Genomic DNA, 19,840 nt, shown 5'->3' with positions numbered 1-19,840 from the left:
GAAGACTCCTGCAATCAGAATGTGTACCACTGACAACGCCCTGTGTCTAGCACATTCAAAATTCTTGTTCCAGTTTACATAGAGAAGAAAATCAATAACAATATGGTTGGTACAGCATTAAAGACTATGCTCATGAAAGTAAAAATAAAGTAGGAAAATATTTCTGTTTGGCATGTGCAACAAGAAACAGATTCCAGAAGGAGTCTTTCATTCTGGAGTGGAGAGTAAGCTATGGCAAAACTGCCTTACAGGATTACAATGAACCCTCGTTTTTGAAGAAATTGCTTTCACTTACTAAGCTACACAGACAAAACTCAAACCCCCCTCCCCACCCCAGCTTCAGTATTTCCACTGTATATCCTTCAGTATTTCCACATAATCTCCCTACATACCCTGCTGTAGTAGCTCTTGTTTCTCCCATAACATTAGTCCAATACTGGATTCAGGAGATCTACTGTAAATGTAGAAAAATGTATGTTCACATAACTGAAAAACAATATCATCCAACAGAGTCAGGACTGTGGAACGTAACATTAAACTTACCTGATTTTGTATTAGCTAGGCTATGCAAAAGAACTTTCTTACCTTCTAGCAGCAGTGTAACACGGGTCACTGGAGCACTCAACTTTCTAAGTGACTGGAAAAAGTTGCAGATCATTCCCATTCCAACAACATAGGTATGTATAGGGCCAATAATGCTCATTTCAATCAGTTGTAGAATAATGTTAACCCATTTTACCGTTACACTGCGCGATTCAAATTAAAATAATAATAATGAACAAATCCAAAAGCAAAGGCAGATAATAAATAAATCTTGTTCCTTCAAGTGGTAAGGCAGCCAACATTTTTTTTAAAAAAGAGAAGAGATGTTACCAACATATTTAAACTATAGTAATGTAAAAAAAGATGTCAAATGGAAGAAACGGAAGTAGTTCCAATATATTACCAGATATAGTAAATAAAACAGGCACACTTTAAATTATTTATAGTTACAAAAGGTCTCGTGCAAATCACTGGAAATGGTAGCATGAGAAAGAACAGAGAAAAAAACTGCAAAAGGTGAAGCACAATTTCAGAAAAGGTTGCTCAAACAATAAAGGAAATTGCACAGTATGTGGGATTAATGCGGTTTCACACATTTTTCTTTCCAATTTTCAGTGGGAGCAGTGGGCAGCAGCCAGGAATATCGAAGTCACACTGGGACTCCGACGAAGAGTGGCATAGAAAGGAGAATATAAGATCTGTCTTAATTTGATTAACACTGTCTGCCAGGTGGCTTCCGATATGAAAGATAACCTTCATGTATGTGAATTCAGTCAAGGTACAGATCAATAATAGTGACTTTCAAGAGATTGTCGTGTATACTGTGCTGACAATCAACAATAAACTGCCAATTTAATTTGTGCTTATAAATATTATAAATGGAAATAATACAAGTAACTACAGTTAGAAAGATACAGTTTCCTAAGTAGTGCTAAGCGGCTGCTGTTTATCTGCTGTCAGATCATTTAACTGATGACTGTAGAAAAAATAACACTTATCTCAATGTAGTAAAAATGGAAATCTGTTTACAATGAATATTATTTCTTGCTGTGGTACTGACAGAAGATAATAAAATATTTCTGAAGGAATGACTGAAAGTAGACTGACCATTTGATTGTAAAAGTTGTCAGCTGTTGATACAGCCGTACTGTTTGGCTGAGGTTACCAAATGTCTACTGATTTAAGGGCCAGGGTGCCAATGGACAAAGGAAAGCTTCACGTGGAGTGCAACAATAATACAAGAAAATAAGGTGGAAAACATTTTCTACAATAATCTTTCACAGAGCATTACTCTCACTATATTCAGATATGGGGCACTGCTGTGAATATGTAAGTATAAAATAAGAAAGGGGGGGGGGGGGCAGAGAAGAGTGTGGATGATCATAGCAGCAAAGCAAGTGATTTTCACTACACTGAGTGGAACCAAAAGATGTTATAGTTAATTAGATCCTTCCATTATTTCAAATGCCATCTAAATAATTTAAGATGCTACAGAGAGAAGAATGTGGTTTGGTGACTGCACAGTTAAGCATCTGAGCACAAGAACAAAAATTTATTCATGTTTGTTGGTAAGAAGGCTATTTGTAAATAGAAGGATGAAATGCCAGTACAAAAATCAACTTAACTGCCAGAACTCATTTTAACACTCGATGTATACAACCAATGAGTCAGTTTTAATTCACAGGGCAACTTTCAAATATTTTTTGGCATTACACAGAGGTTATATATACATTTTACAAACAGCTATTTTCCAATTATGAGTTCAATGAAGGTTGTCTTTTCAGGAATATAACATCTGAGAGCATATCACATAACAAGGCTTCTGCATTGCAATTATTTATGCAAAAAGAGTAGGCAAAGATAATTATTTAAATGTTTCACTGGACACTACTACATAAGGTCCTTATGAAGTAAAATGCCGTTGAAGTAACCAAATAAGTTGAGCTGGTTTAGCAGATGTTAAAAATTTTAAAAACAAGTCAACTGCTGCACAGCATGTATGTATTGATTTCTGCCTGTTACTGTTAAACTAACTAAATTCTGCCCGAACAGCCACAAAGGCCAAATGCTACCAACCGGCAGCCATGTCATCCTCAGCCCACAGGTGTCACTGGACGTATTATTATAAATTCCTCTGTGCCTGTAGCATTGCAGATGTCTTTTAATGACATTATATGTACAGTAAGCCAAAATGCTGGTGTATGCAAAGATCTTTTATTTAGACATTAATTTCTTTTGCTACAGACTTATTTTGGCTCCGTAGCCATTCTCAAGGTACTTCCATAACACACTTAATGCTGTTGCTGCCCAATACTGTGTGTTGCTGCATATTGTGTGTGTAGCGCAGATGAAATTGTTATTGTCTAGATTGGCCTATGTAATATCTCAGCAGTGGAATTTGCTACGGAGCAATATTTGCCAAGACCTACCTAATATGTTCTGTAAGTACTCCACATGCTGCATTTACATTGGTATTTATACTTCACAAGCCACCCTACAGTGTGTGCAGATGGGATGTTGCATACTACTTACCCCCACTCCATTCCTCATCCTCATCCTCATCCTCATCCTCATCCACTGTTCTATTCATCATAATGACATAAGTTAGTCTACCTGAGGAAGTTTCATTGTGGAACACACTCACTGCATCATGAAAGAATAGTGGCCCACACTACACTGCAGCATGAAAGATACATTCTGAAAAGCATCATTATGGCCAAGATTTTGTATTTCAGATTAAACCACTTAGGCTACTATTTCAATATGACAAATAAGTTGCACAACTTGAATACAAGCCAAATGCAGAGTGACGTCTTCTACAGAGTGCAAGCAATGCATATTTTCCAACATACTGAGATTATATGGTTTAAAAGTGTGAAACTGGCTACCGCACACTGCCCATGTGTGTCCTGTACTGTATATAAAGCATAGCATCTGGACGATTCTTAGCAAACTTTAGTCTTCATTTCTCTACTGACTGTGGTAAAAAAAAATGTTTACACTAATTTTGGTAAAACAATTCTAGAAATTCATTTTTTACAACTGTACAGCACACATCTACCTGTTTTAATGCACAGTTATGAATTTGTAAACCTAATTTACAACTTCGTCACCACTGTTATTTCTTTTACATCATAATGCCCCAACGTCGAGTGTGACTGAACTTATTTTGCTTATGTGCTGCTTTCTTTTTCTCTGTAAAATCTCTTCATCTTCTCACTGTGGTTTTTCTTACATTCTTCTGTCCACATATTCTTAGATGTAACACTTGGTTTAGCTTTTAAACTAATGCTTTCCAAAGTATATCATCATTCCTTCTGAGAATTTGTCCATAATATTTCAATCTTCTTTTCCTGAAAGTGTCCACGATTTTCTCAAAACTTTGAAACAACTTGTTAGACTTCTGTCTCATCCGGATTCTATAAATACAAACCGGACCAAAAATTTTCCTTTGTATATTTCTTTGCCTTTAGTTAATGATCTACCACCAATGATTACAGTCTCTGACGTGTATAACACTTCAGGTCTGACTACGTTTTAGTTTTGCACTACACAATTCTGATTTTTTGTTGCACCTATTCTATGTAATTGTAGAAGCTTTATGTAATTTAATGATTCTGTGAGATGGCATAATATTTGTACGTAGAAAAACAAAACAACCATTTCTACTAACATTAACATTAAATAACACTTAAAGATTCATTTTGTCTGATTTTCCAATTGCAGTCTAACCTAAAAGAGACGCTAGAAATGCAGAAAATCATGCATGCAAACATCACCAAACATATTCACACAAACAAATGCACAAATGCACTTAAAAATGAGAATAAATTCTCGAAACATGTTGTGCCAAGCATCAAAACATAAGTAACTGGTGCAGTTTTATTATTTAAATCTTGAATGAGACAGTTGCAGATTTCCCTGAAACATCTAATATGATGAACTATATCAAGATTCTATCTTTGTTTGCTTCCGGATAGAATCTAGTGTTGGATTGTTTCTACTAGGTCTTTAAATTTGGACCCTTGAGATATTTTGCCAACATGTGGGTTGTCCATCTAAGTATCAAGCAGAACCTTCCATGTATTGGGTATTTTCCATAGCCTAAGAAATTTTCAGTCCACTTTTATATGCTATTTCATGGAATTTTTCAAGAGAATTGACTGCTGCTTCTCTGTTGCTTGATAAGATCAATAGATCTACAATGTAAACTAAACATTAAAAAGGGATTTTATTTTAATATAGTCTACCAACGGTTCCCCCCCATGAACCATGGACCTTGCCGTTGGTGGGGAGGCTTGCATGCCTCAGCGATACAGATAGCCGTACCGTAGGTGCAACCACAACGGAGGGGTATCTGTTGAGAGGCCAGACAAACGTGTGGTTCCTGAAGAGGGGCAGCAGCCTTTTCAGTAGTTGCAAGGGCAACAGTCTGGATGATTGACTGATCTGGCCTTGTAACAATAACCAAAACGGCCTTGCTGTGCTGGTACTGCGAATGGCTGAAAGCAAGGGGAAACCACAGCCGTAATTTTTCCCGAGGGCATGCAGCTTTACTGTATGATTACATGATGATGGCGTCCTCTTGGGTAAAATATTCCGGAGGTAAAATAGTCCCCCATTCGGATCTCCGGGCGGGGACTACTCAAGAGGATGTCGTTATCAGGAGAAAGAAAACTGGCGTTCTACGGATCGGAGCGTGGAATGTCAGATCCCTTAATCGGGCAGGTAGGTTAGAAAATTTAAAAAGGGAAATGGATAGGTTGAAGTTAGATATAGTGGGAATTAGTGAAGTTCGGTGGCAGGAGGAACAAGACTTCTGGTCAGGTGACTACAGGGTTATAAACACAAAATCAAATAGGGGTAATGCAGGAGTAGGTTTAATAATGAATAGGAAATTAGGAATGCAGGTAAGCTACTACAAACAGCATAGTGAACGCATTATTGTGGCAAAGATAGATACGAAGCCCACACCTACTACAGTAGTACAAGTTTATATGCCAACTAGCTCTGCAGATGACGAAGAAATTGAAGAAATGTATGATGAAATAAAAGAAATTATTCAGATTGTGAAGGGAGACGAAAATTTAATAGTCATGGGTGACTGGAATTCGAGTGTAGGAAAAGGGAGAGAAGGAAACATAGTAGGTGAATATGGATTGGGGGACAGAAATGAAAGAGGAAGCCGCCTGGTAGAATTTTGCACAGAGCACAACATAATCATAACTAACACTTGGTTTAAGAATCATGAAAGAAGGTTGTATACATGGAAGAACCCTGGAGATACTAAAAGGTATCAGATAGATTATATAATGGTAAGACAGAGATTTAGGAACCAGGTTTTAAATTGTAAGACATTTCCAGGGGCAGATGTGGACTCTGACCACAATCTATTGGTTATGACCTGTAGATTAAAACTGAAGAAACTGCAAAAAGGTGGGAATTTAAGGAGATGGGACCTGGATAAACTAAAAGAACCAGAGGTTGTACAGAGATTCAGGGAGAGCATAAGGGAGCAATTGACAGGAATGGGGGAAATAAATACAGTAGAAGAAGAATGGGTAGCTTTGAGGGATGAAGTAGTGAAGGCAGCAGAGGATCAAATAGGTAAAAAGACGAGGGCTAGTAGAAATCCTTGGGTAACAGAAGAAATATTGAATTTAATTGATGAAAGGAGAAAATATAAAAATGCAGTAAGCGAAACAGGCAAAAAGGAATACAAACGTCTCAAAAATGAGATCGACAGGAAGTGCAAAATGGCTAAGCAGGGATGGGTAGAGGACAAATGTAAGGATGTAGAGGCCTATCTCACTAGGGGTAAGATAGCTACCGCCTACAGGAAAATTAAAGAGACCTTTGGAGATAAGAGAACGACTTGTATGAATATCAAGAGCTCAGATGGAAACCCAGTTCTAAGCAAAGAAGGGAAAGCAGAAAGGTGGAAGGAGTATATAGAGGGTCTATACAAGGGCGATGTACTTGAGGACAATATTATGGAAATGGAAGAGGATGTAGATGAAGATGAAATGGGAGATACGATACTGCGTGAAGAGTTTGACAGAGCACTGAAAGACCTGAGTCGAAACAAGGCCCCCGGAGTAGACAATATTCCATTGGAACTACTGACGGCCTTGGGAGAGCCAGTCCTGACAAAACTCTACCATCTGGTGAGCAAGGTGTATGAAACAGGTGAAATACCCTCAGACTTCAAGAAGAATATAATAATTCCAATCCCAAAGAAAGCAGGTGTTGACAGATGTGAAAATTACCGAACAATCAGTTTAATAAGCCACAGCTGCAAAATACTAACACGAATTCTTTACAGACGAATGGAAAAACTAGTAGAAGCCAACCTCGGGGAAGATCAGTTTGGATTCCGTAGAAACACTGGAACACGTGAGGCAATACTGACCTTACGACTTATTTTAGAAGAAAGATTAAGGAAAGGCAAACCTACGTTTCTAGCATTTGTAGACTTAGAGAAAGCTTTTGACAATGTTGACTGGAATACTCTCTTTCAAATTCTAAAGGTGGCAGGGGTAAAATACAGGGAATGAAAGGCTATTTACAATTTGTACAGAAACCAGATGGCAGTTATAAGAGTCGAGGGACATGAAAGGGAAGCAGTGATTGGGAAGGGAGTAAGACAGGGTTGTTGCCTGTCCCCGATGTTGTTCAATCTGTATATTGAGCAAGCAGTAAAGGAAACAAAAGAAAAATTCGTAGTAGGTATTAAAATTCATGGAGAAGAAATAAAAACTTTGAGGTTCGCCGATGACATTGTAATTCTGTCAGAGACAGCAAAGGACTTGGAAGAGCAGTTGAATGGAATGGACAGTGTCTTGAAAGGAGGATATAAGATGAGCATCAACAAAAGCAAAACAAGGATAATGGAATGTAGTCTAATTAAGTCGGGTGATGCTGAGGGAATTAGATTAGGAAATGAGGCACTTAAAGTAGTAAAGGAGTTTTGCTATTTGGGGAGTAAAATAACTGATGATGGTCGAAGTAGAGAGGATATAAAATGTGGGCTGGCAATGGCAAGGAAAGCGTTTCTGAAGAAGAGAAATTTGTTAACATCCAGTATTGATTTAAGTGTCAGGAAGTCATTTCTGAAAGTATTCGTATGGAGTGTAGCCATGTATGGAAGTGAAACATGGACGATAAATAGTTTGGACAAGAAGAGAATAGAAGCTTTCGAAATGTGGTGCTACAGAAGAATGCTGAAGATTAGATGGGTAGATCACATAACTAATGAGGAAGTATTGAATAGAATTGGGGAGAAGAGAAATTTGTGGCACAACTTGACCAGAAGAAGGGATCGGTTGGTAGGACATGTTCTGAGGCATCAAGGGATCACCAATTTAGTATTGGAGGGCAGCGTGGAGGGTAAAAATCGTAGGGGGAGACCAAGAGATGAATACACTAAGCAGATTCAGAAGGATGTAGGTTGCAGTAGGTACTGGGAGATGAAAAAGCTTGCACAGGATAGAGTAGCATGGAGAGCTGCATCAAACCAGTCTCAGGACTGAAGACCACAACAACAACACCAACGGTTACTCCTTTTACTTCTTTTTCCATGTCCTAATTACTTTTCCTAGTACAGGATTGAACAGTAAGAGTGATAGTTCACCTACCTGTCAGACCTCCCCATTTTTATAACAAAATGTTCACAGGTTTCACTTTGGAACTTAACTTTTGAGATAGTATCAGTTAATGTCTGTTAAACAAGAGAACATCACACAAACAATGAAACAGTTTGTGTTAGGAAGCTGCACTCAAACACCACTTGGAAGCACGAAAATGTAAGATCTACAAAAAATGACTAAGTTAGATCACGTTTCCAATGACAGCATTAGGGAACAGGTTGGTATTGCACCGATCCAAGATGAGAGATGTGAGAGTCATCTTCGATGGTTTGACTCTATTACACACTTGAAGTCGTCGGCAGAAGACCTAAAAGCCGACCTAAGCAACTTTGGGCTGATACGATTCATAAAGACCTTAAATGCATGAACATCCACTCAGACACAGCCGTGATAGAGTGAAATGGAGATAACGTACCCATGTAGCAGACCCCACAGGCACGCGGGACAAATGCTGAATGAAAAGAAGGAGAAGACAAAATATGACACTGGTACAGGAAGGCAATAATTACAGCTTTGTTACAAATCCCAGACAGACTTGTGAACACTGACAAGTAATAACAAGGTAATAAACAAACTCACAGAAGATGGAGAAACTCCTCCAAAATGCGTGTGAATAACAAAACCAGAAAAAATGTGTATGCTAAAGGCCGAACCACATTTCCGTATTACATGTTTGTTAAGTCAACTATCTTGTCCTTCCAACCACTTTCAACTCTCCTAGTATATTAAACAACATACAAATAATGAATTGTAATTTTTTTTAAGTCCCCATTCGTCTGCCTTTGCAGATTAGTAAGACAGAATTTGCTCCACACAGGATCTACCTTTCCTAAAACATGCTTGATATTTGCCCGTTAAATGGTCCATTTGTGCTTCAAGCTTTTCAAGTGAGATTTTTGAAAGAATCCTGTAAGTAACTGGCAGTGTTCACTAAAATCTCTTTATAGTTAAACATCAGTTTCATCCCTTTCCTGTGTAGTGGGTGGATTATGGCACACTATTCTTTAGGGATTCTAGCCAAATACCCGTAAGAACTTCATTGTTATTATTATTCACTGAACAGTTTACATCAGACAAGTTTTCACAAGGATATGAAAAGACTTGTGGCACTACCTTGCTAGATAGAATGTTTCCACATTTGCCTTGCATTATTTGGTAACATCCAGGAATATTTAAGAAAGAAAGACCAATTGGTAACTGCATCAAGCTGGCCTTCTCAGCTAATCTTGCATTTGGTGGCAATATTACCTAACTTGTTAAGTCCTCATTTGGCAGAAGTAACTCCCCATTTTGAAGGGTAATAAAAATGAAATACGGTAAGGAACACAACAATTCTTTGTTTACTAAATAGCATGCAATACTTTTCTTACTTTCAGTCATGTTTAAGGATGACTGAAAGTTGATGGCTCATTGAAAGACTATGGTAAACAACCTATTGGGAGACAAAATCAACATTTGTTAGATACCCTCTGTATAGACCTCAAGTTAGACCCTGACCAAACTCAAAATCACGTCAAATGGAGACAGGGAACCAAAAGAGCAGACCCTGCCACACTACAGGGCTAAACAATGAGGAAAAATCACAGTTAAAGATAAGTTGTGGCCCTTCTTTATAAGACAATGTCAATGCCACTGAAAGAAGTAGGTCCATGACTATGCCCCTTGTATTTAAATGACATCACATTTTACCACATTATTATTAAAACTCAAATTCAAGAGTGAACAATGCCAAGTGCAGTAACCTTACCCTGTTGACAGCATGTATCTTCAAGTTCATACCATTTTTGATGCATGGCACATCTCCGTTCCCAGTTACAGTCAAGCTACGCCACCTCTATATACCCAATCCAGATATGCCACACACACAGCATATGCAACAAATTCTGATGTCCGTCAAATTCTGACTAGAATAAAAAAATTAAAACAACTGTTTGCAGCAACACAACTATTAGTCTTGTGCCAGCCTCATATCATGAAGCCACTTTTTGGCTTGCATGTTAAAACTACTGCTTGTTGACTGAAACAGAGTCCCAATGTGCCTCATCACTAATTGAGAACTACTTAAGAAAAGTGTTACTAAACTTCCTGGTAAAAAGATTAACAGATTTTCAAATCATCATTGGTTAGTTCTTAAGGCAATATTTTGTTGTTGAAGAGTCCCAAGTGCAAAATCTATTCCTGACACTTCAAGCGGAGATCTTATGAGCAATTGAATGTTTTCTTATATAATCTATTAGACTGAACCCTAACTATGTCAACTTTTCCACTCATTATTTAATGATTCAAACTGTCCATGCAAATTTTGTTGGTGATTAGTAGCTATCTTGTTAAAAATGCACTTCAGGAAAGTGAGAATGTCTACCAAGACTGCTTCTTATATTAATCATTTCCACTATGATATTATAATGGTTAATAACTCATAACTGTTGGCAAGTGAGTATTCACACAACAACAAAAAGTCATATGAAGTACGACAAATGCTGGCACAAATATGAATACAAATGTGCTTGATGTGAATGCATACGCTTTGGTGGCTAGCACACATCATTAAAAGCATTCTGGTTTTATTGTTGCATCATCTTATAAAATATTAAAATGTATCAATGTTTTGGCCAAGGTGGAGTGGCCTGTCTCTGGGAAAATTCTTTGACACATTTTAGCACTTTAAATATTTTACAAGGAGATATGGTAATATACCCAGAATGTTTTTAATGAAAAATATCTTACATTCATGGTGAAACTGAGGTCAGCAACAATCATGTGAAAACCAAAACCCAACCCTTTCTCAAATACCCTGCATTCCTTTCACACAAAAGATCCATAAAGCCATTGCTACAATATGTCCTGTTTCACAGCAAAAATCAATGATACAGGCTACAGAGCTAATTGATTGGGAAACATCAGAAAATTCCTTGATGAGATCTTTATGCTGAAGTCACAACAAAGCTATGTCTACAGCATAATCTTTCCCATGCACTGAAAATTGTTTCTGGTATGGAAACTAGGTAAAAGCATCACCCATAGTAAAAGCATCATCCATAAACCTATTTAAAACATGCATTGTCCTACTTCAAACAAATGATATCATATGAAAGCTACATATAAATGACAGGACTTCAGTTTCATACATGTTAACCAGGTAAAAAAACAGCACACCCAATCCTATGCAGTAGCATCTTCACGCGCACACACGTGCACACATAATGCCTTTTGTTGTCATATTTCGGCTGTCATTCCTTTCTACACCCTCATATCATCAACTCCACTTTTTCTCAGCTCCCTTTCTCAAATTAATTGCTCATTATTAGAGTAATAAATTTCCCATCAAACTGTCATTCTTCCTGCTAAAAACTTTGTGTGGTTCCACACTCTTTTGTATGCAAAAAGGGGGGGGGGGGGGGGGGAGGTTAGGGTTTACCGTCCCATTTATGACAAGGTCAATAGATATGGAGCTCAAGCTGGGACTGAGGAAGCATGAGAAAGGAAATTGGCCATGTCCCTTTCAAAGGAATCATCATAGTGTTTGCCTCAAGCCACTCACCCCTCCACCCGTCGCCATGGATCTGGAGCACAAAAGCTTTTTTTCATATATGTCCTACTGAGTGGATAACCATCAATTCACTAGGATATAATAAAATTTAATTCTTATTTATGACATGCAAGTCTAGACACTGGACAATCCATTCATATAAAAAGCACAATTTTAAACCTTTATGCCCCCCCCCCCTTTCTATTAAAATGTCTGTAGATGCCCATGGTGTGGATATGTGGTAAGAGTGGTTTTTTTTTTCTACTGATCTGCATGAAAGGGTCATTATTTGGTGATAGCAAAACGAATTTGGGAACTTTTTGGAATTTACTGAGGGGTCATTCCATATCAAATCACCCAATAAAAAATAAATTTTACACCCACCTCTTTAGATTTTCATGAAATTTGGCTCAAATGGTTCTAATACCATCCTGACAACACCTGCAATTTTTTTTGCTGTATCTCTTATAGTTTTTTTATACATTTTTTAAGTTTTTATGTTTTGCGTTTTTCTGAACCTTCGGAAATGGTAAATTTAATTTGTATTCAAAACTTTAAAATTGCTTATCTTAAAAACTCTTTTAGATAACATCATGAATTTTTGCAGTAGGTTTATTTATTATACATATTTGAAGATAAAAATGACACTATTAAAAAACATTAATATTTTCTATGAAAAAAATATATATATATATATTTTTTTTTTTTAATGGATGTTTTGTTTTATAAGAATTGCAATATCTAGAGTCTCAGACCTGATAGAATGCTCAAATTTGTTTTAATTTACTCTTAAACATATAGGCTACTTGATAAAACAAAAATAATGATGGCTTTTTAACATGTTTATTAATTATAGTAGATTGCATTAGAATTACGTACAAAGATAGTGTACTTGCGACACTTATGTATAACCCAACTGATTGCTTGAAACATTGAATTTTTTTAGTAATTTTGTCTTTTTAATAAACATTAATGCTGATTCAAACTGTTTTTCCACTTCATCCAAGAGCTTTCAGTTCTTGTAATACATTCTTCCAGCGCCGCTTGATTGAGGTGCGTCTACTACAAGACTATGTGCTCCAAAGGCACTATGCAAGAATCTTCTCTTTCAGGCCAATAAAATGATGCAGCTGGTCCGGAAGGATGTAGAAATAGAATTTCCGCATCTTCTTCATCATTGAATATTGTTTTTACCAGTCCAAAGTACCAGTTACCATCATAATTTGCAGTCACATAGCTATTTATGGATGGTTCAACACGAACCCAAACAGAAGAAGAATGGAAAGAAAAGACTAAGGAGGTTCTACACTATCTGTAGTCCTTCTAATTTCAAGGTTGTTTGTTGGAAGTGGTTTGAAGTTATGAAAACTTCTTGTTCCAGGAATGGTTCGGGTTGCTGAAAAAGTTTTTCTAGTTTTAACCGTAGCAAATCAGCTTCTTTTTTGTCAATAAAGTGAAAATGAATGTTTTCAACATTTTTTTTCACAAAACTTGTACACATCGATTGCTGTCATTATTTGTTCTTTGTCTGAAAGCTGTAGACTGGCTTTCCTTAAAATTCTTTTAATAGTTCCTCTTAGGCCATCACAAACTGACTTCCCATGACTTGTTGCAAAAAAAAAGTGTTGGGCCATCAAATTAAAGTCTCTCAAGTGTTCAGTCAAATTTTTAAAACTGTTTCTATTTTTGTACTGCCCAGCACAACCACCTGTAAAGAAGTGAACTGAGTCAATGTCAGTATGATGTAATGACAGCCACTTTGTAATTTCTTTTTGTACAAAGTTAACAAAACCAGTGTCATGTTCTTGGTCATCACTAATACAACAGTGGTTGGGAACAAAAACATTGTTTTCCTCATTTCTTAGAAAAACTCCAACTGGGTGTAGAGTACAACCACCTCTATTTCAGTGGTAACTTTGGATCTCATTTTGTATAACAAAGGAATAATTTTCACTGAAATCCATCACAATAATTGCTGTTTTGGGTGGTGGGTCTTCTTTCAATCTTTTAAAGGCTGTTGATTGGGATTTTGCTATAAACGAGTGCGGGGTGAGCTTTTCCAATGACCTAACCAATAAAGAAATGTAGTTTTCAACACTGATAGACTGTTTGATCATTTCTGCCGTCTGTGTTAACCCACTGACTGATTACAATTTCTTCTTCTAAATCATAATCTTCACTTAGTTTTTCAGTTAAGTACTCAGTTAGTGCAGTATTTGCAGGACAGCTGTTGCAATGATGCAGCATGCAGTTTTGGTTTTCCGTGTTGCACACAAGCATCTTAATTAGGTCTTCATAATATTCTTCAATTTTCACAGCATCCAGTAATAGTTTAACATTCTGGTGGATACTGAATACACATACAGTGTGTGCGCCTGCAGCACCAGCAAGGATACACCATTTAGGTCTCAAGAAACAAAATTTTGAAAATGCTACTTCTACCTCGGGATTCTCCCATTTGAAAGAATAATAGAGTTCTCTCAAGTTACACAAAATGAGTCTTTTTTGCATGTACACATTTTTTTGAACACTTACTTTGTCTTTTGTTCCAGGTAGCACTCTGGAACTTTCATCCTTTTCATAAAAATCTGTTACAAGTCTTACTGTATTTTCAGAAAGAGTTTTACCTTTTTTTGGACCAGGAGTTTCCAAAATACCCTTTTCAGATTTTAGTTTTCTAGCTTGTCGCACCATGTACTCACTTACATTAAATTCTTTATTTTGACTCCAAGAATCTGGAGCCAAGGTCAGAATCTGGATTTTTCTAGACCTCCCAACAGATGAAATCTTCTCTCTCATAAGAGAAATCATTACATCAAAATCCTTTGCTTTCTCAACCACACTTGTATCTTCTTCGTCGTCATCAGAACTTGGTGCATCATATTTTAATGCTTTTGAAACCGCCTTTTTTGCAGTCTTTTCAATACTGCTAACCTCCCTTTTAAAATAAGACCCTTTACTTTGTTCTGACAAGCCATGAAGCTTTATCGGTGTTAAACCTAAATTAGCAAGAGCAATGTTTGTTTGTACGAGAGATTCATTTCTGGATTCCTATGATTCTAATTCAACCATGACTTCATCGTCTGTTTCACTTTCATTGACTTCAACTCTTAATTTTTCCTCACAAAAGTTATGGCATGTTGAGCAAAGTTTTTGTCCAGGTTTTATGCTAATATTTTTTTCAGTAATTGTTAAGAAAGATCCAAGCCTACACTTCAACGATTTTTTGATGGGCTTTTTGTGTTTTTTTTAGTGGGTCTACACATGTTGATTGATACTTTTCAAAAACATTTAAAAAGTAGTAGCTGTGGTGTGAACATATATTCTTAAATTCGTAAGTGGATCAAATCTTTTTCTTCCTTACTCAATTCAGATACCGGTTGTAACTTTTTTGAAGGTGTGTAGGTTGTTTGGAAACAGTCAGATTTTTTAAATAACCCTACGCTACAGGTTTGAATATCTGACATACTGATTTCACTTTTGGTCTGATCACTGTTCTGGTTACTTTTATAGGATATTGGAAAAGAATCTCTGTAAACTAAGTAACAGTACTTACTGAAAGTTCGAATAAACTTAATAAAATACTATCCAAGTGCTATTTAACACTGTAATAATTTTTTACTTCCAAACACAGGAGTAATAAAACAAAATCCAAGCGTACATTGTTACTCCAAGAAGACAAAAACTTATTTTCGGTGCCTAAGTCACTTGGTACTTTTTATTTTTAAAATATATATTTTAAAAATTAGATCAGTATTAAACAGGTTAAAAAGCCAACATAATTTTTCTTTTATCTAACAGCCTATACAATTAAGAGTATTTTAAAACAAATTCTTTCTATCAGGTCTGAAACTCTAGATACTGCAGTTTTTGTAAAACTAAACATCCGTTAGCTTTTCTTTTTTTTACACAAAAAAAAAAAAAAAAAAAAAAAAAAAAAAAAAAAAAAAAAAAAAAAAAAAAAAACCTCGTAAATTTTTTTTCACTTGGAAGATTTTAATATATATCTTTATTGTAATTTTTTTAACATTTAGATATAGTACACAAACTTATTCCAAAATTTCATACTGATATCTTGAGTATTCTTTAATATACAAATTATTTTAGTTGTGAGGACACGTTTAAGTTACGATTTCCGACTGCTGAAACAACGCCAAATCTAAGAACTTGAAAAATTTATAAAAAAAACTATAAGAGATAGAGCAAAAAAAATTTAAAAGTGCTTCCAGGATGATAAAAGAAGTAATTGTACCAAGTTTCATCAAAATCTGACATGGTTGGTGTCAAGGCCTGGGTGACCTGACATGGAATGACCCTGAGATATGCACAAATAAATACCAAAATGGAGTTATATGTAATAAGATAGGGTCAATCTAGATAACCACTGACAATTTGAGAATGTCTGCAGACATGTTTGTGTTGAGGTTATCTCGGGCAAAGAAAATCAGTGGAAACTGAATTCAAATGGAAATTGTGATGTCTCAGCTTGGTTAGTAGTATTTTTCACATACTACAAAAAGAAAGGGAGACAAATGTATAGAAGAATTGAGAGGCGATCCTACAAATACTTCTGAATAGTATCAAAGAGCACACTTACCCAGACAACCACTGTTTCAGACTGTTTCCAGTTATATCTACAAGTACCTTTCTAACAAAGGCACAATATAAATAAAATCACTTTTAAAAATACTACTGCATTTGCTTAAAAAAGCACCATAGAGTACACTTGGACAGCCATTAAAAGAGCCCTACACAAAGTCAAGATACAACTTGACCATTGCCTTTCTCCACTTGTTTCAGGGAAACCACATCAAAATGCAGCAGACTTATTCATATACTAATTGTCAGATTATTTTTTTTCCCCCTAATGGCTTACTTCAATTACTTCCCCCCCCCCCCCCAATTTCAAACTGCTTTCTGCTACCATAGATTGCACTAGACCTATGCCATCTCCTTTTATGGACTACGCAGCTTACGTTGGCCACAAAAGACTGTCTTAAAATTGCCACAACAACAATTGCGTTAATTGTTTCACTAGTTTTTGGGAATGAAGAGTCTGGTGACGAAATTAACTGCACATGGTCTGGAGTCTTGGTTTGTTATTTGTTGTGTGCTGACAAACCCAACAAATGAGAGAGTGTGACAGGACTTTCGTCTACAGCTATTATACAGATGAAGAAACCACTCATCAAACAACCTATGATTTCGATTAACAAATTTCTCAGATTACACCACATTGTGGTTTTGACATATCATGTGCTAAAGATTAATTTTCTTTTTTGTTAAGGAGTTGACCTTGGGAAATTTTGAGGTTACAGCTGCTGTTTTGTCAAATACATTTGAGCATTCCATAGTTAATTCACATCCGAATTTGACATAGGCTTAACACATTCTATTCCCATACCACCTCATGGCAAAGGGTGCAAACATTGTTCTGTTAAAAATGGAAGTAATGGCACTGCCCTATTTCTGAACTCTTATTATGCCTTGTTTGATTTCAAAGTTTTCTATGTCCTCTCAAAATCTTTACCACAGCATTACATTATTCATTTCCTCCAAATCAATTATCAGATAAATTTAGAGATCATGAGCTCCATCTATCTTTGTGGTAAATAATGGTTCACCATACACTTCTCTAAATTATATCTTTACAATTTATTCAAAGATAAAATGTTTTTTCCTAAATTTCAAGTAGCTACTTTCAAATGCATACAAATCTTCAAGATGGATATCAAACAATATATTGCACAGGCACTAGGAGGATGATCACAAATGAACTGGCAAGTAAATAAGCAACTACAAAGAGAATGGTCTAGTTGTGAAAAAGAACACAAGTAAGTTACTCCACTGTTCTGTAGAGCCACATATAGGCAACCACATGAACTGTTTGTCAGAATTCCCTTGTAGAAATGAATGCTTATATCATCTGCCTCCACAATGCTCTGACACACACAATATGGAATAATGAGATAAATTTTAACATTGGGAGGCATTAAAACAAATATCAGTCACATTAAAAATGTGTCAATCTAGCTACGCACAAACACACAACATTAAGAAATGACTTAGGCTTTCAACTCAAAGATTAGTTCAACCACTGAAATGTTTCATTAAGTATGTCGCACGGGCTGCATGCCCCAGTTTTCTCCTATCCAAGAAATTGTTCCAACTAGGTAACTGGAACTATTAAAATAATTTCTAATTGGCTGGGTACACACAGAATTAGCTTTTCACCCACAGACGCACGATATGTACAGCATCTGTCAATCTGTTTCTTACAGAATACACAGATCATATTTACAATTAACCTGTCATATCCATCATGTCATTTGCACAACACTAACATACATTTTATTAGAACATCTCTTGTGACATTATGTTGACTATTTGAACTTGCATCAAATCTAGTAATGGGAGCTGTAAGGTCAAATCCCAATGGCACACAACAGTACTGTAAGGATCCATTATTACTGATCATGCAACAGCTGGAAACGGTAGAGATCATACCAATGGGGTGCAACTGAAATAATCCAGTATTAATTTGACACAATTTCTGTAATCTACACATAGTAAGTACCATGATAAAATGAACTAAAAATGAAAATTTTACAAAAACACACATATACGAACGTTATGTATTACCACAATACTCCGTAATGTTCACATATAAACTCACCTCAAAATAAGGACTACAGGCAGCAAGGACTGCGCGATGAACGCGCAGTGTATGAGTATTACACATTAGCGTAACGTCAACTAGAGTCTGATGCTCGAGAAGATGTCCAAGGCGTGTAGCCAGATGTGATGGATGTTCTTCCCACTGCACCATAAATCTTGTGCCCCCCATTTTTTACTCCACTTCCTACTAACATGAAATAGTGATCACGTACACAAATTACTTCCACAAAATATTTCAATAACACGTCGTTATTCGCTTATGTAAATTAATAATTAAAACGTTCACAATACAATCACGTTGCAAATAGTAAAGTTTATAATTATGCCACTGGTTCTGTCCTTCCTCTATTTACAACTTCTGCCAAGAGAAAATAAGCATTATTTCTGAAGGAAATTCCGACGGCGATTATTTAACAATCTGACGAAACAGACACACGATACCATCACTGACGGATCAGAACTTAAGCAGGAAAAAGAGTCGCTAATTGAAACACAGTCCAACTTCACGATTCTCCTCTTCTGGTAACAATAACACATTAATAATAAACTTCTCACATTCTCTCACGAGTTCGCCATATGCAAACGCAGCAACATAAATTTCGTAGGCAACGCCACCTATGGCTGAACTTCAACAAAAAAACATTAGTAACAAAAGACTGAACACGAAGCCTTCTATACACATAAATATTTCGAGAATTTCTAGTGAAGAATTCACGACAATTATTACTTTGACACAGCTATGTTATTTATATAAATAGCTGCGCAGTTCTTTCGATAATATTTTCCACCTTCAAGTATTTCAGAAATAGCTACAGTTGTGTTCTTCGTGGTCATGTAGTCCTTGACTATATGTTAAAGAACATCGAAATGCATTTCAAACGCCGGCAATGGAACAGAATGAGACAGATCGAGACGTCAACAAATCTGGGAAAAAAATTTTGATGGTGGCCTTGGCAGGAGGGCTGGTAGCTTCATCTGTTAAAGTCAGAAACTTAACTGTTCTCACACATATTTTAGTTTTTGATCTTGTGCTTTTGTGTATTCCTTGTCTACAGTTTATTGTTTGCTTCTTTTGCATAAACATTCCGAAGATTCCATGAATGTCTGGATATATTCGCAATAGTTTGACAGTTAAAGAAAAAACCGTATGAAATCATTTCCCTTAAAAGTTATTTCGTATCACAATGAAATACCAGCTTTGTCGAAGTAGATAAGACCTGTGGTTTTTGGCATTATTCGGTACTTAGAAAAAAGAAAAATGATCATTTAACACCACTCTAAGTGTTTCCTTCTAAATACCACAGTCGACTATGCTTTTCTTTAATAATAAATGTCATATCAGCACTGACTGGATGACACTTCTTCTATAGCTTCACTAATCAACAGTTTGACATACAAATTTTGTCACGAACACATATTATGAATTTTACTTAGGCCATTA

The 19,840-nt window shown here is 36.2% G+C and overlaps 1 protein-coding gene across 1 annotated transcript in view; it reads right to left on the bottom strand.

Annotated features, from left to right (window-relative positions):
• The window catches only part of LOC124716871 (probable GPI-anchored adhesin-like protein PGA55), a 132,970-nt gene extending 113,976 nt beyond the window's left edge, over window positions 1–18,994 (bottom strand). Inside the window, exon 1 of the mRNA XM_047243427.1 lies at window positions 18,398–18,994. Within this exon, the coding sequence (XP_047099383.1) occupies window positions 18,398–18,568 (171 nt within the window). The 5' untranslated portion in view covers window positions 18,569–18,994. The remainder of the gene's footprint in view (window positions 1–18,397) is intronic.
• Window positions 18,995–19,840: the final 846 nt, after the last annotated feature.

Source organism: Schistocerca piceifrons, chromosome 1 (assembly GCF_021461385.2).
Source record: "Schistocerca piceifrons isolate TAMUIC-IGC-003096 chromosome 1, iqSchPice1.1, whole genome shotgun sequence".
NCBI lineage: Eukaryota > Metazoa > Arthropoda > Insecta > Orthoptera > Acrididae > Schistocerca > Schistocerca piceifrons.
Note: the sequence above shows the minus strand (reverse complement) of the source record. Positions and strands in the feature narration are given on the sequence as shown.